Genomic DNA, 16,125 nt, shown 5'->3' with positions numbered 1-16,125 from the left:
TGCCAACCGTGGCCGAATTCGGCTAAACGTAGCTTGATTTTTAGTCATGTAGCTTATAGCAGAATGGTCGTAGCCGAATGTCAAAATGTAGCCGAACTGAGATTCGATCGAGCGACCATCTGTGAATACTCAAATTTTATGTGTAAACACTTTTAACAAATTTATTTTCTCATACTAATACCGACCAGAATTTCCTCACTTCCTCATTAAAGTTATGAAAACATACCGGTAGAAACTTTGTCACAGATTGAATTCTGAACAATGTGACCCGCATTTATGGCAAGGATAGCATTGCTATTTTCAGTTTTATTTTCCTATTATGTGAATAGCGCCTATTAACCAACAGACAATTTCTGTACTTGTGAATTTGCAGACACCCGTCAGGCGGTTTATTAGGGATCGCCTACCCAACAAAAGTAAACCAGTAACCTGACAGTTCCTCTGTTTGTGAACTTCCCGGCACACAGCAGAGTTTTTATTAGGGGTCGCCTAGTCCGCAAAAATAACCGTACTCCGACTTCAAATAACAATGAAACATATACGCAAATTCTTCAAGTTTTGAGCGTAGCTTAATTTCAGTCTTTGTAGCTGAATTTCGGGATGTTTGTAGCCGACGCGCTCGTGTTCAGGTTGGCAACGCTGGCGTTGCTCATTTGTTTCAGAAATAACATCATGGCTCCGGTGTTGATTTGTTTAAAATTTTAGTTGCATATAATTACATTTCATGTTTGTTTTAGAAAAATTTATAATGTTACATAGTATATGGTGAATTATTGCCAGTGTTAAGTATGAAATTTCCAGTGCAGTTAACAGATAAATGTGTATGTAAATTACCGTATTATTATTTTGCCGGCATATCACATCGAAAACATGTAAATATCACAAGACATAAGGTACTTAGTAATTTATATAGACGAGGACTAACAACGCTTTCTGAAAATGCACGGTTTTGGAAACCTCCTTGGCGTGTATTATTCTTCGGTACTGATGACTTCTCCATTCCAAGTCTTTCGATGTTATATAAGGAACTGTAAGTGAAATTCATGAGATGTTTTGATAATTGTAGGCTATTTTTAAAGTGTTTAGTTTATTTTCTAGTACTTCTTATATCAGATCCTGCTGGCATTAGTCAATCTTATATTTATTCTTATAGAAAATAATAACAGTGCACTAACACAGTCACCATTTGAAGAAAAGATTTTTGACGCTTGTTTTAAGTAACTTAGTATTCTTATAATAAAAGTTTAAATTATCTTCACCAGGGAAAAAGACAAACTCATTAGACGTCTTGCAGTAGTGACATCACTTAAAGCAAAAAAGAATCCTGTGAGAGACTTTGCAATTGCAAATGAGTTAACTGTGTTCCGCTGGCCTTATCATCCAATCCCCGGAGAATATGACATCGGTTTAGTGGCTTCATTCGGACATCTCATTCCAGAACGCGTGATCGAATCATTTCCACTGTAAGTATAGCTTCTGAATTTATTTGTGAGCAGTATGCTTTGATACCATTGTGCAGTACTTATAATGTTTGTATGTTGCAGAGGAATGTTGAATGTCCATGCAAGTCTCCTGCCTCGCTGGAGGGGTGCTGCCCCCATTATCTATGCTATTCTTAACGGAGACACAGAAACTGGAATTACTATTATGCAAGTTGAGCCTCGCAGGTAAGTAATTATTGCATGAATACTAATAGTAATAATAGGTCTAATTATATGGAATTATCACTGCATTAACACAATTGTGTAACACATTTAAGTATATGCATAAAACACACGCTTAACGAACTAAATGTAATTATGAAGAATGGAGACGAGAGTTGCCCGTCATTATGTTCCACTTCTTCCATTGTGGTTCCCAACACGACATTGAGGCGGGCAACATTTGCAAACGAAATGATATTAAACGTAAGGAATGTTATTACGGGTGTGTAGTATTATCACAGTCTACTATCTACAGTCACGAAGCTTGGGGTGATTTTTTGCATTTCTCACGATAGTTGCTAGCCGCTTGGAGCGCTGTGAGTACTAGGAACAATAGACTGTGTCACTGCCATAGTGACCATGTGACTCTCTTAACCCGATCGCGAAGGGCGGCGTTTCAACCATATACATTAATTGGAATGCACAAAGAGTAACATATGTTTCTTTAAAATGTAGTGTAATTGCATTAATAAAATTTAAAACAATGATTAGGAGACACTTCAGACATAATTCCTTGCGAGTTAAGGTGTAATATTATTTTTGGTGTGAAAATTACGTTGTTCGTATGTGTAATACCTGCCTTTATTTCGATTAAATATTGCAAAATTATTGTACATTCATTTATGCATGATTCAATAATTTTCAGTTGCACCGCACGAATATTTAAGATATTGAAATTACAGGTTATGTTTACTGTACCAGTTGCCCATTTCTGTCTAATTTTAGTGGTCTCCCATGCCCTGCCACTACATATGTATGTTATGTCATATGGAAAGTATAGGTTATGTTTACTAGGACTATATTTAACTTATATTCCTATATTCGCAATTATACATTATAATTAAACATAATGTCATGTATGACACCTGTCACATTGTATTTGTATTTTAATACTACAATTGAGTACTGAATTATTGTATTTATCTACTAACTAAGAGACAAAGTAACACAATCATACGTACACTAATTTCATAGGAGTGGTATGGTAAATTTTCTGTCTACAATTAAGGAAGGTAGATGTGCTAAATTAAAATCACAATATAAAATCGTTTTTATTGAACCTCAAAATAGCTTCCATTCTAAACTTAAAATGTTGATGCGAACAGATTATGTTAACGCGTAAAATTCTCTTCACATTAAAATAACACAGTTTTGTAATTATTTCTGCAACATATTATGCAACAAGAAGTAAATGGAAATTATGGACACATTACACTAAATAAAACTTAGCAGTGATATGCAATAAAGTTATAATATTTCACTGAGCTACATACACTGAAATAGAAAACCCGAACATACATTACGGCCAGGTCTAGATCGAAAAGGCATTGACTGTGCCGTATTTCGCTTTGTTGTGAAAAGTTGTGTAAACTGTGAAATGTTCGTTATCGGTTGTAATAACTGTAAATGGCTAAAATACAATAATTTGAATAATAATATGGGACAAGAAGACGTTTGTGGTACTATAAATATTGTAAGAAAAAGAGGTCAGATTTATCCTTCTTCCGAAAAATCCAGGAAGGTGAGTTTATAAAATATAATATATACTTTATGAAAATAATATATAAACCTTATGTATTTCACATTTCAATAATGGAAGGAAGGTGTTAATTTTTTCAAAAGATTACGATATCGAAAGTACAATACATTTTATCGTCTGCTGGGGAAAGGTGTGAATAGCTGATAGTAGCGATCCTGGTGGTTAGCAACTATCTATGGATGCATATTTCAGCTGTCTATGTTTGCATATTTAGTAAGTTTTGAGCTTCGTGACTGTATATACTAGACTGTGGTATTATGTTGGGGACACTTTGGTGAATGAAAGAAGTCAAGTACCTACCATTATATAAAATATTTATTTGTTTATCTAATGGCTAGTAAATTGCTTATACAATCATTAATCTTCAAAGAAAACAACAAGTGAACAAAAATTAAGAAACAATTTTATAGAAAAAATACTTTCTTCCTGGCTTCCCAATAGCATTTCACTTCTTTGAGTGACCTTAGGCCAGGACATACTGAAAGGTGATGTTGGTCCATCTCTGTATTAGAGTTACACAATTTGTAGGATGGTGTTTTCATTATTCCAAAGTGAAAGAGGTGTTTCGCTAGTAAATCATGCCCTGTTGCTAGGCGAAAGGGTGCGACAGCACTTTTTCTTGGGTGAATTGGTATTTTCAGAATTGACTCTCTCCACTTGCTTCTCAGATGTTCTTGAGGCTAGGTCTTGCAGATGTTGTGTCTTGAATTGCTCTTTTACAGTTATTTTCACAGACTGGAATGGTATTGGTTTTGAGTAGATTGGTGGAAGCTGAGCTCCCTTCTTAGCCAATGAGTCTTGGCAATCTTTTATTTTTGTTGAACCAGGCGGAAAGTCTGACTGGGTAAAATAAAATATATGAACTTGGAACATCAACACCAGGAAATTATTGCACAAATCACCTCTGTACCACTCAAGCAAATTCTGCCAGGGTGTAGAATCGTACATTGACCCTTTTTTTTAACAGAAAGAGTCGATCAGTTTTCTTAACTTGTGTCAAAGGGAGACGACAAACATGCACTACTCATTAAGAATTATTTTACTCTGCTAGCTGGTGTAGGCCAGGCATGAAAGATTAAATTATTAGAAGGTGACTAGCCCAGAACAAACAAAGTTTATCTGTTACCTGCTGCATACAGCTATTTCTTCTCAAAAATGTCATGCCACAGCCCAACTGAGGATGATGCCCTAGAAATTGAATGTAATATTCAACCAATCAGACATTATGTATTACAAAAGGATCTAAAAATACATTTAAAATTGCAAGTCTCGTCCAGATCTCAGATGTTCTTCAAACTGTCAGATAATATCTTGTGTAATTTCTATAAAATAAACAAAGAAGAAATACCAGTCTATATCACAGACACACTCATTGCTAAAACTCCAGTTGTGAACGAAATTCCTCCTTGGAAATGGGTGATTCCAGAACATAGCATACAAATTCCAGGAAATCATTCCAAAAATGATCCTCCATACAATCTTAAGTTAGATGCTGTGGAACTACTCTGCAGCACACATAAGGATACAGATGGATCTCTAAATCCTAATAATGGGACATCAGGAGCAGGGTATTATATTCCAAAATATCAAGAAAGTTATTTCATACCATGTTCATCCTCCTCCAGTCTTGACACTGAATTGCTAGCTATGGATGCTGCTCTTCAGTGTGTTACTCAAATTTCTGAAAAATCTATTTGCATACATACTGACTCAAGGGGGCTATATTTAATATAATTAAATATGTACCAAACCTATATCCACATAGAATTATTCCAATTCAAAAACAATTAAGTAAACTCAAAAACTCCAAAAGGAAATAACATTTCAGTGGATACTTAGTCATTGTGGTATACCTGGAAACGAGAAAGTCGATAATATTGCAAAACAGGCAACATATTTGCACCCAAGACCTCTTCAAGTGATATCTCTATCCAATGCTTTTGCTTCAGTAAAGTCTCATTTTATAAACCAATGGATCAAAAATTGGCTCTCTTCTGAGAAAGGAAAAATTTTACAGTCCGTACAAAAGAAACCAAATGACCTGGATATGTACAAAAACTTGCCCAGACATGTTCAGACATTTTTAACAAGAGCCAGAACAGGTCACATTGTCACTCAATTGTACCTACAGCCATTTCACATTTCTGATAATCCTACTTGTCTGTGGTGTAACAATCATGATGAAGATCTGGAACACATTCTTCTATACTGTCCATCCATAAACCACAAAAGAACTAAATTAAAATCATCAGTACCAGTTGCAGAAGACTACATCCCAACTCTGGCTACTAACAACAGACGTCTAATATAATGAACACCGATCAAAATACCCCTTATTTCTCATGAAAAACAAAAACTGAATAGACTATAGTGGACTTTATGTTGTCAGCAAACAGCTGAATACATTAAGAAGTTTGATTGATTGACGTGATGGGAGTTATCATTACTAAGAATGTATTTGTTACTTTTATAATTCCTGTACTCAAGTATAGATTTATAAAGATTTTTGCATTGCTGACGAAAAGTTAGATCACGTGACATTTCAGTGATTTGAGTTACCTTCGTCTTCAGACAAAGGAGATTGTGGAGAAGGAAACTTTCTCCTTGGTGTGAGTACAAATATATTCACTACATTGATTCATTTGTTGTTGACTGAGCTATTTATAACAGCCTAAATTAATAGGATTTCCTTTCTTTCTCCCTGTTTCATCTGAAGTTGATGGTATTTCTGAAACATCGTGTATTTTAATTTCATTTTCAGCAGTGGGAAATGTTCAGTCTAAACCTGTAATTTTGAATAAGGAACCATCGTTTTCGTTTTCCTTCGTAATTCTGTTGTATTTATACTTATGGGCTGCCAACCAATCATGTCCTCCTTTTCTCGAAAGTTCTGATTTGGAAGTGGAGCTGTAGAGTCGTTATAGACCAGTGTTTGATGATTATGCTTTTAGTTGATTACTTATTTTATGTTTAAATATTTTATATTCACTAATTTCTATGACAGGAAATATAGTAGGTCTATAGGAATTTGTTTCTTTCTTCTTAGTTTTATATCTCCTCTCTCGTAACTGTTAATTCACAGTGACCTGGAAAGTATTATAGAACTACGGTTTTTTGTTTTTGTTGTATTGGACTGATGCTTTTGCTACTTACTTGGATCCATTTTTTCCCCTCATTATTTGAAAGATTTAAAAGAGGCAATGGGAGTAAATTATTCCTAAAATTTAGTTCAAAATAAGTATTATTTTGTATTTGTGTTTATTTATTTGCTAATAATTGTAACATAAAATATCAATCAATCAATCAATCAATCAATCAATCAATCAATCTTCTTAATGTATCCTGCTGTTTGCTGACAAAATAAAGTCCACTATAGTCCACTGTAGTCTATTCAGCTTTGTTTTTCACGAGAAATGATCGGTGTTCATTATAGATGCCTGTTGCTAGTAGCCAGAGTTGGGGTTTGTGGTTTATGGATGGACAGTATAGAAGAATGTGTTCCAGATCTTCATCATGATTATTACACCATAGACAAGTAGGATTATCAGAAATGTGAAATCGGTGTAGGTACAATTGTGTAACAATGTGACCTGTTCTGGTTCTTGTTAAAAATGTTTGAACATGTCTGGGCAAGTTTTTGTACATTTCCAGGTCATTTGGTTTCTTTTGTACAAACTGTAAAATTTTTCCTTTGTCAGAAGAGAGCCAATTGTTGATCCATAGGTTTGTAAAATGAGACTTTACTGAAGCAAAAGCACTGGATAGAGATATCACTTGAAAAGATCTTGGTTGCAAATATGTTGCCTGTTTTGAAATATTATCGACTTTCTCGTTTCCAGGTAGGCCTATACCACAATGACTAGGTATCCATTGAAATGTTATTTCCTTTTGGAATTTTTTTAGTTTACTTAGTTGTTTCTGAATTGGAATAATTCTATGTGCATAAGGGTTTGGTACATATTTAATTATATTAAATATAGCCCCCTTGGAGTTGGTAAGTATGCAAATAGATTTTTCAGAAATTTGAGTAACACACTGAAGAGCAGCATCAATAGCTAGCAATTCAGTGTCAAGACTGGAGGAGGTTGGACATGGTATGAAATAACTTTCTTGATATTTTGGAATATAATACCCTGCTCCTGATGTCCCATTATTAGGATTTAGAGATCCATGTGTATAAATTTGAAGGTGATCGATCCTTGTATGTGCTGCAGAGTAGTTCCATGGCATCTAACTTAAGAATGTATGGAGGATCATTTTTGGAATGATTTCCTGGAATTTGTATGCTATGTTCTGGAATCACCTATTTCCGTGGAGGAATTTCATTCACAACTGGAGTTTTAGCAATGAGTGTGTCTGTGATATAGATTGGTATTTCTTCTTTGTTTATTTTATAGAAATTACACAGAATATTATATATTATTATATTATAATAACATCTATATATATAATTTGAACTGGTAATAGAAATTACGGGAAAACGGCTGAAGGAATTTTAATAAATGACCCCTCATTTTGAAGCTTGGAACCCAAAGTTTTTCAGAAAAATAGTAATTTTTAGTGAAATGTCAATTTTCCTACATCATTTTCCTATTTTCCAAAATCCATCTGTCGTCAGTTTTGAGAAATAGGTAATGGCCCATTCAGAATAAAACAAAACAAAACAAAACACAAACACACTGCAATAAACAATATCACACGAAGGCTATGACCTGCAGGATTGCTAACCAAGACTTACTAAAAAGAAGATTCTCTGGTATGTAATTTTCTGAGGACAGCTGTGTGTGTATTGGATATTAAAAACTACAAAACTTAAGAATGTTTGATGACATTATTACCATTAAAAATGAAATATTATTATTGTGAATGCCATGATGTATTTGTCACCAATTATACAGATTAATGCTTTATTGATGATATGAAAGTGAAACCTTTTGGCATTATGTAAGTAGGCGTAGAGAATATCTGAAATTAGATCTTCATTTCTATAATATTTACTGAGTGATAGTCTATACAAAACTTATGTAAGATAACAATATTGTTATTAAAGTGAAATATTTTTATAGTTATTAGTCAAATGATATGGGTCTTTTCCATATATGTAATGGAGGTATGGTATAGATATTTGAAGCTGAAATTAGAATTTATAAAACAGTTATGCTGCCGGTTGTTCTTTATGGTTGTGAAACTTGGATTTTTACTTTGAGAGAGGAACAGAGATTAAGGGTGTTCGAAAATAAGATGCTTAGGAAAATATTTGGGGCTAAGAGGGATGAAGACATAGGAGAATGGAGAAAGTTACACAATGCAGAAGTACACGCATTGTATTCTTCACCTAACATAATTAGGAACATTAAATCCAGACATTTGAGATGGCAGCGCATATAGCATGTATGGGTTAATCTAGAAATAGTATAGAGTGTTAATTGGAAGACCTGAAGGGAAAAGACCTTGAGGGAGGCAGACGTAGATGGGAGGATAATATTAAAATCGATTTGAGAAAGGTGGGATATGATGATAGAGACTGGATTAATCTTGCACAGGATAGGGACTTCCAAAATGTCTGGTATTCTTCATTGGAAATAAATTTGAAAAATTTTAATTTGAATTGTAATGAACTTAGTTTGTAGCATTTGCTGCACAAGCCACTAGTAAAATATAATATAAACAGAAAAAAACTTTAGCTCACCCCTGAAAGAGTAGAACTCGTGCTCAAAAATGTAAACAAAAACGTATTGCCATTCATTTGAAGAAGTGTTGGCTTTTTGTGCTGTTATTCTTCGTAATACCTTTTTCTTATGTGAAAGTTTCTATACTTTGCAGGTAGAAGAGTGACCATATATTTACAATGGACGTAAGAGGAGAATATTAGGCCTACTGTAAATCATTGTTCGACCTAAAATGTTGTCTTTTGAGAATGGTGACAAAGAGATATTGTAAGGCATAATACTTTATTAGGTGTATATTGGCATTCATGACAATATGGTAGCTCAAGGTCATTTTCGACAAATCTTTTCGAAGCCACAAAACAGAACCCTATTGGACAGCAGATAAGACAAAAGAAATGGTAGCCTACGAAAGCCACAAGAGAACATTTCTGCCTGGGGCTACTGATGTAGCTCAGTTGGCTGAGGTGCTTGCCTGCTGATTCGGAGTTGTGCTCAAGCGTGGATTCGATTCCCGCTTGGCTGATTAGCTGGTTGGGCTTTTTCTGATGTTTTTCCCAACCTTAAGGCAAATATCAGGTGGTCTGTGGAGTATCCATGGTCTCTTCTCGTCAAATACCATTCACTATCACCAATCTCATCTATGTTAAATAACCTTGTAGCTGAAACAGCTTTATTAAATAACCAACTAAAAAAAAAGAACATTGCTAGCCAAGTACTGAACTGGAATCCACAAGGAAGTCGTAGACAAGGAGATCAAAGATCACCTGGAGGCATATCATCGAAAAAGAATAGCAGTCAATAAGATTTTCGTTATGGCTCTTTGTTCAACTCAGAAATTACAAGAGTAATGATTACGTTTATTTTATTTTTATATTATTTATTTGGTTGCAGTGCATTACAATGACCTCTGGTTATTCAGCTATCATTCACTTATCAACATACCGGTATATAATTTTGTATAGATCTCTGCTTACATTTCATACACACATACGCACTTACATTTTAAAATTTATTTTAAATTTTTTTCAACATGTTTATTTCCCTCATTCACTTTTCTCATACTTTCCAAAAATATGTTCCTAAGAATTTGAATCGCACTTTTTAGAAAGGAACTAAGTCAAAATTTGTCATTTTTATTTCTTCTGATGAAATGATTAATACTTCCAAGACGCAAAGATAAACAAAGGAAGGAACTTAAACAAACCTTTCCCTGTATCTCTATCATCGAGTTGATATTTATATTACGGCACTGGTACACTGGTATTTATTCATGAAAGTAAGTTCTTTTGCTCTCCTGAGAAATAGAACATTTTGACTTAGTTCCTTTCTAAAAAGTGCGGTTCATTTTATTATTTGTTCATTTGTAATTCTTAAGATTTTGGCTAATTCAATTTCATTACAAAATGTAGCCATTCCTTTTCATACAGTCTGTTGCAACACATGTTAACAACAGGATTTAATCCACAGTCGCATTTCTCACATTTTGCTACTCGACTTCTAAAAATGCAACAAACTTGCAATGTAAATGTGTAAAAATGCGACAACCACATTGGATTTCAGAAACGAAGATGGTAATGGAGAAAATGAAATCAGAAATGTGTTTGAACTAATCTGAATTTAAATGAAATGATAATGGCATGGGCAATGTTCAAAAAGGTATTGAGCAATAGATGTTCAGGAATTGATTTCAAAGAGTTCTTGCAGTTCATATAAGTTAAGTGAATAATTTTTTCTAATTGATTTATATAATTCCGTTGCATAATGTAAACTCTGAGCGAGGATTTAGTTGCATGAATCTTGTAAAAACTGGAATTAGAAACCGCCTTTCAGTAACAATAAATCTTGAGGGGCCTAATAGTAAAGAATTTCTATGTTTAGAGTGCTCATAAAATAACGTATTTTAATGTGATGTAAATTCAGCAGTAATTGATTCTAAACATACCTACGTCCAATGATTTACTTACATAAATATATCTAGAGTGTAATAAAATGGATTGAGAGTAATGAAATTCCAAGAAACAAATTACATAACTTTTTGTTTCAGTAATTTTATCTTTCTGCAAAATTATTTATAATATTGCACAAGCATTTCGTAATTTGCACAAATATAATTTTTCATTTGTGAATTTGCGACAATTATTTATTTTCTAGCTTAAGCCCTGGTTAACAATATATACTTCTTTTCTTCTACTTCATCTTGTAAGCAAAACTGATAATATTTTCAGTAATTGATATAATGAAAATCAACCAATCAATTTTTGTATGTGCTTACAGGTTCGATATAGGCAAAATAGTTTCTCAAGAGACTTGCCCTATCAGCCCAGTGGATACAGCTGTGACAGTGAGAGCACGCCTTGCTGACATGGGGTCCCAGCTTCTGCACAGTGCACTGCAGGACCTACCTCACTGCTTGTACAAATCAGTGCCCCAACCAGAATCTGGCATTACATATGGTAGAGAAATATATTTACTAAACAGAAATCTCTATTACCATCCATATGCCATATGAAACATTAAAATATCTTCTACAGTAGTCTGGTATTCCTGTGATTTATTTAAACATCTATTTTATGAAATTACTCCATACAGTTTTACGGAAATATTAAGATTTCATATCCAAATTGCTAAACTTTATTAGATTGAAATACAACAACACAATGGCACCAGCCTCCAACTTATATCAAGGATGTTGCAATAGAAGATAATGCATTTCACTGACTGTTTGATACTTCAGATATATAATGCTTCACAACTTGATGGTGTGTAATAGAATTTCACCCTATTGTGCTTTCCTCTGATTACATAAAAAATAAATAAATCCGATGTGCAACAGCCCATGAAGGGCCATGGCCGACCAACTGACTGCTGGCCTCACGTCCACTTGCCTCAGCAGAGGTGAACGATCATCCAGTCAGAACAGAGGTGTCGTGTGGTTAGCATGATGAGTCCCCCAGCCATTATATCTGGCTTGCGGAACCAGTTGCAGCTCCCCAAATTCATCAAGATGCTGGGTGGGCACCAGTCCCATATACAGAGGCAAAATTTCATGAGAAAATTCCTTCTCCATGAGGACTCGAACTAGCGCACATTCTATAACTTAACGCAAGTCTAATCATGATGGATAAGCAATGATCTGATGTGAAAAGTGTGAAAAATGTTGCAGTGATAGTAGACCGAAAAGCAGAACTGTGAAGGTCCACCATAACTAAAATTGTAAAGTTGACTGATAGTAAATATCAATATCATCATTATCATTATCATCTCCTTGTGTGCCCTTCATTTGGCTGCATATCAGCTCTATGAATTTCCCCTCACCAGATGCAGATTCAATTCGATTGAGTAGTACTTATGATCAATCTATAGTCACTTTTTGATCAACCTTTATGTAGTGATATTATAATACACTATCTACCAAAAAGTAATTGGGCACTGTTTTTGCCCCTTTAGAACCTCGTGGTACCACCTCTTGTTGCTATAACAGCAGCCACCCTGTCAGGCATGCTCTCCACTAGTTTGTGTAGGATATTCACTGGAATGCGTCGCCATTCCTCTTGCAACATGGCACTCAGTTGGACAATGGAAGTTGGCCGCATCTCCCGAGACCTCAATCACCAGTCCAATTCGTTCCAAAGGTGCTCAATGGGATTGAGATTAGGACTCTGTGCAGGCCAGTCCAACCGGTGAACATTATTGTCTGCATACCACTGCATAGCAGCCGCCGAAACATGGGGCCAACTTCCATTGTCCAACTGAGTGCCATGTTGCAAGAGGATATCCAGTGGATATCCTACACAAACTAGTGGAGAGCATGCCTGACAGGGTGGCTGCTGTTATAGCAACAAGAGGTAGTACCACAAGGTTCTAAAGGTGCAAAAACAGTCCCAATTACTTTTTGGTAGATAGTGTAGCTGATATATTGCTTGTTTGAAAAATTTCAAGGAAAAAATTGTTCCAGGGCCAGGTATCAATCCTGGTACCTTTGGCGTAACGCACCAACACTCTTCTGACTGAGCTACCCAGAAACTATACTCAACACATCTCAATTGAAAACATTATTACAAAAACAGCCCTAGTCATTTTTAATGAAATTGATTTAAGAACACATTTGCTACTATTTTAAATGTTTATAGAGTCCAAAAACGGCCCATGTCAAGTGCAAAAGACACAAGGATAAAACACCAGTTGAACGGAAATAGCTGACATGTGTTATTCTTTTATTTTTTATTGTTTTCCTGAAAAATAGCAATTTTGACAAGTGTTGTTTTTGTAATAATGTCTTCAATTTTTCCCTTTATATCCACACACTTCAAGTGGACTGACAAAACACCAGAAACCCAACTTTGAGTGCACACAAACTCTGTGTAACTTGAATTTAGTTTTCTGTTAACGTACGTACAGTGACGTATATATTATGCAAATCTGGCTTTCAGATATAAGCTCCCTGTGAAGCAGACTTTAAGCATAATATTGCTTACTAAAGATTATTATTTTTTTGGTCCTACAGAATATATCTGTTATGGTAACAATTAATATTAGAGGAGAAAAATTCGCTTCGGCACCGAGAATCGAACCCGGATCCTTGGTTCTACGTACCAAGCGCTCTCACCATTGAGCTACGCCGAAGTCCAATCCACAGCACTGGATCGAACTCCCCTCCTCCAGTGTTTTTCCCTTTGTGGCCTGACTACAAGTTGGGCATGTATGTTGACATTTTATTAAGTCAACTGCCATTATACAAGGAGCGCACTCAGTTGAGTGACTTGGTGGCCAGGATTCTCCTCTAATGTTGTGTTACCATAACAGATATATTCTATAGGACCAAAAAAATAATAATCTTTAGTAATTGAAGACATTATTACAAAAACAGCCCAAGTCATTTGAATTAAATTGAGTTAAGGACACATTTGCTACTGTTTCAAATGTTTATAGACTCCAAAAATGATCCATGTCAGGTGCAATAGCCACAAGGATAAACACCAGTTGTACGGAAACAGCTGACATGTATTGTTCTATTTATTTTTATAGTTCTCCTGAAAACTAGCAATTTTGACAAGGGTTGTTTTTGTAATAATGTCTTCAATTCTTCTAGCAACAGTGCATATTTCTGTACAGATTACTGTGCACATTACTCTGGAATCCCAGCCACCAAGTCACTCAACTGAGTGTGCTCCTTGTATAATGGCAGTTGACTTAATAAAATGTTAACATACATGCTCAACTTGGAGTTAGGCCACAAAGGGAAAAACACTGGAGGAGGGGAGTTCGATCCAGTGCTATGGATTGGACTTCGGCGTAGCTCAATGGTGAGAGCACTTGGTACGTAGAACCAAGGACCCAGGTTCAGTCCCCTTCACTGGAGCGAATTTTTCTCCTCTAATATTAATAACTAGCCGTACCCGTGCGCTCCGCTGCACCTGTTAGTAATAAATATAAAATAATTACATAATTAAAATAGGACTTTTGATCCAGGGAACATTCGTGTTTGATAGAAGGATAAATCGTTTAATATGTTACTTAATTTAAATTGTATTTAAATAATTAAAATGCGGTCATTTTGGTCCAGAGAGCAATCATTTGTACAATGACAATTCCTTTAACCTGTTTCTTAATTGTTATTACATGCAACCATAGTTGAATGAAGATTGACATATCATTTAGTTTTAATGTGTATACTTTATATTACTTACTATATGTTTCAGAAGTTACTGTAATAACAATGTAGAATTATGTCCATCTAGAGAAACTACACTTTCCAATGGTGAAATAATAATTAAATAATTAATTAGCTTCCGATATTACTTCATACAAACACAGAAACATTCTCTGTAGGCTATGTTTTAGCTTTCGATTGTTGTTGTCCAAGGCCCCTTATGGACGAAGTCATTTGTTTTTATTTCAATACAGCACCTTAGATGGCGTTGTTATTGTAATTTTAAAACTCATTTATCTCATTAAATATCAGTCCTATCAAAATTTTTATAGAATAAAACTTATCAGAAATTATTTTTAAAGAAACTTTTGTTATGTAATATTTTTCATGAAAATCAATAATAAGCGAAATAGTTCGATTTATTTAATTCAGGCCCCTTATAACCCCCATTTTAAATAAAGTATTTTAAATGCCATATAGCCTAAAATCTAAGTTACTACGAACTTAATTTATATTCCGATTTTAATATAAATCGGTTCAGCCATTATTGCGTGAAAAGGTAACAAACATACAGACAGACATACAAACAAAAATTTCAAAAAGCGATTTTCGGTTTCAGGATGGTTAATTATACATGTTAACACCAATTATTTTTGGAAAATCGAAAATTACCAGAAAAATTTTGACTACAGATTTATTATTAGTGTCGACATGGTTGGTGAGTTGGTATAGTGCTGGCCTTCTATGCCCAAGGTTGCGGGTTCGATCCCGGGTCAGGTCGATGGCATTTAAGTGTGCTTAAATGCGACAGGCTCATGTCAGTAGATTTACTGGCATGTAAAAGAAATCCTGCGGGACAAAATTCCGGCACATCCAGCGATGCTGATATAACCTCTGCAGTTGCGAGCGTCGTTAAATGAAACATAACATTTAACATTTATTATTAGTATAGATATTGCTTGTTTGTTTGACAGCTCCTCGTGTTACCTCTGCCCTGTCTCTAGTGGACTGGAAAAACATGGATGCAGAAACTGTGTACAATCTCTACCGCGCACTCGCAGGTCTCTACTCACTGAGGACGTCATGGCATGGTATGATGGTGAAACTGTTTGAACCGTCACTGGAGCTGGAGGTCTGTGATCGGGAGCAACGTACAAGCAACAGCTGGCTGCTCAACACAGCTGGCTGTGTGGAACTGGACCCCACAGGCAATTACTTGCGAGTTCTGTGTGCCAACAAGCAGTGGATTGGTTTCCGTGCCATTGGAGTGCCGGGCAAGAAGCGCATGAGCCCACAGGATTTCTACAATGGATACATTTCCAAGCATAGCGCAGTTGAATGGATCTTCACATGACCTAATACATTTCTAGTCTTTCATATGTAAATTTTTGTACTAAATTGTCATTTGTTAAATTATGTTTGCTGATTCTTGAGTTCTCAGGTCGATTTGATGTCCTGAACTCATGAAATATTTTATATGCAAGAACGAAAATGTTTTCGTGCCGTGATTATATTTTGAAATTTGTTATTTTACTGTATTTATTAAAGATATGTTGGAGACTT

General features: G+C 35.1%; 1 protein-coding gene across 1 annotated transcript; it reads left to right on the top strand.

Annotated features, from left to right (window-relative positions):
- Positions 1 to 650: 650 nt before the first annotated feature.
- LOC138705211 (methionyl-tRNA formyltransferase, mitochondrial) lies at positions 651 to 16,125 on the top strand. Its single transcript, XM_069834010.1, has 5 exons — positions 651 to 1,030; positions 1,263 to 1,463; positions 1,545 to 1,667; positions 11,187 to 11,365; positions 15,537 to 16,125. Exons 1-5 carry the CDS (start codon positions 789 to 791, stop codon positions 15,914 to 15,916), a joined length of 1,125 nt encoding a protein of 374 aa, XP_069690111.1. The 5' UTR covers positions 651 to 788; the 3' UTR covers positions 15,917 to 16,125.

The sequence above is a fragment of the Periplaneta americana genome, chromosome 1 (assembly GCF_040183065.1).
Source record: "Periplaneta americana isolate PAMFEO1 chromosome 1, P.americana_PAMFEO1_priV1, whole genome shotgun sequence".
In the NCBI taxonomy this organism is placed as follows: Eukaryota; Metazoa; Arthropoda; class Insecta; order Blattodea; family Blattidae; genus Periplaneta; species Periplaneta americana.
Note: the sequence above shows the minus strand (reverse complement) of the source record. Positions and strands in the feature narration are given on the sequence as shown.

What these genes read in the sequence shown, in the direction of transcription:
- LOC138705211 (XM_069834010.1), top strand. Translation starts at nt 789, where the DNA reads ATGAAATTTCCAGTGCAGTTAACAGATAAATGTGTATGTAAATTACCG. An exon ending in TCGATGTTATATAAGGAACT is followed by an intron (nt 1,031 to 1,262) that starts GTAAGTGAAATT and finishes TATCTTCACCAG; the next exon opens with GGAAAAAGACAAACTCATTA. An exon ending in AGAATCTGGCATTACATATG is followed by an intron (nt 11,366 to 15,536) that starts GTAGAGAAATAT and finishes TTTGTTTGACAG; the next exon opens with CTCCTCGTGTTACCTCTGCC.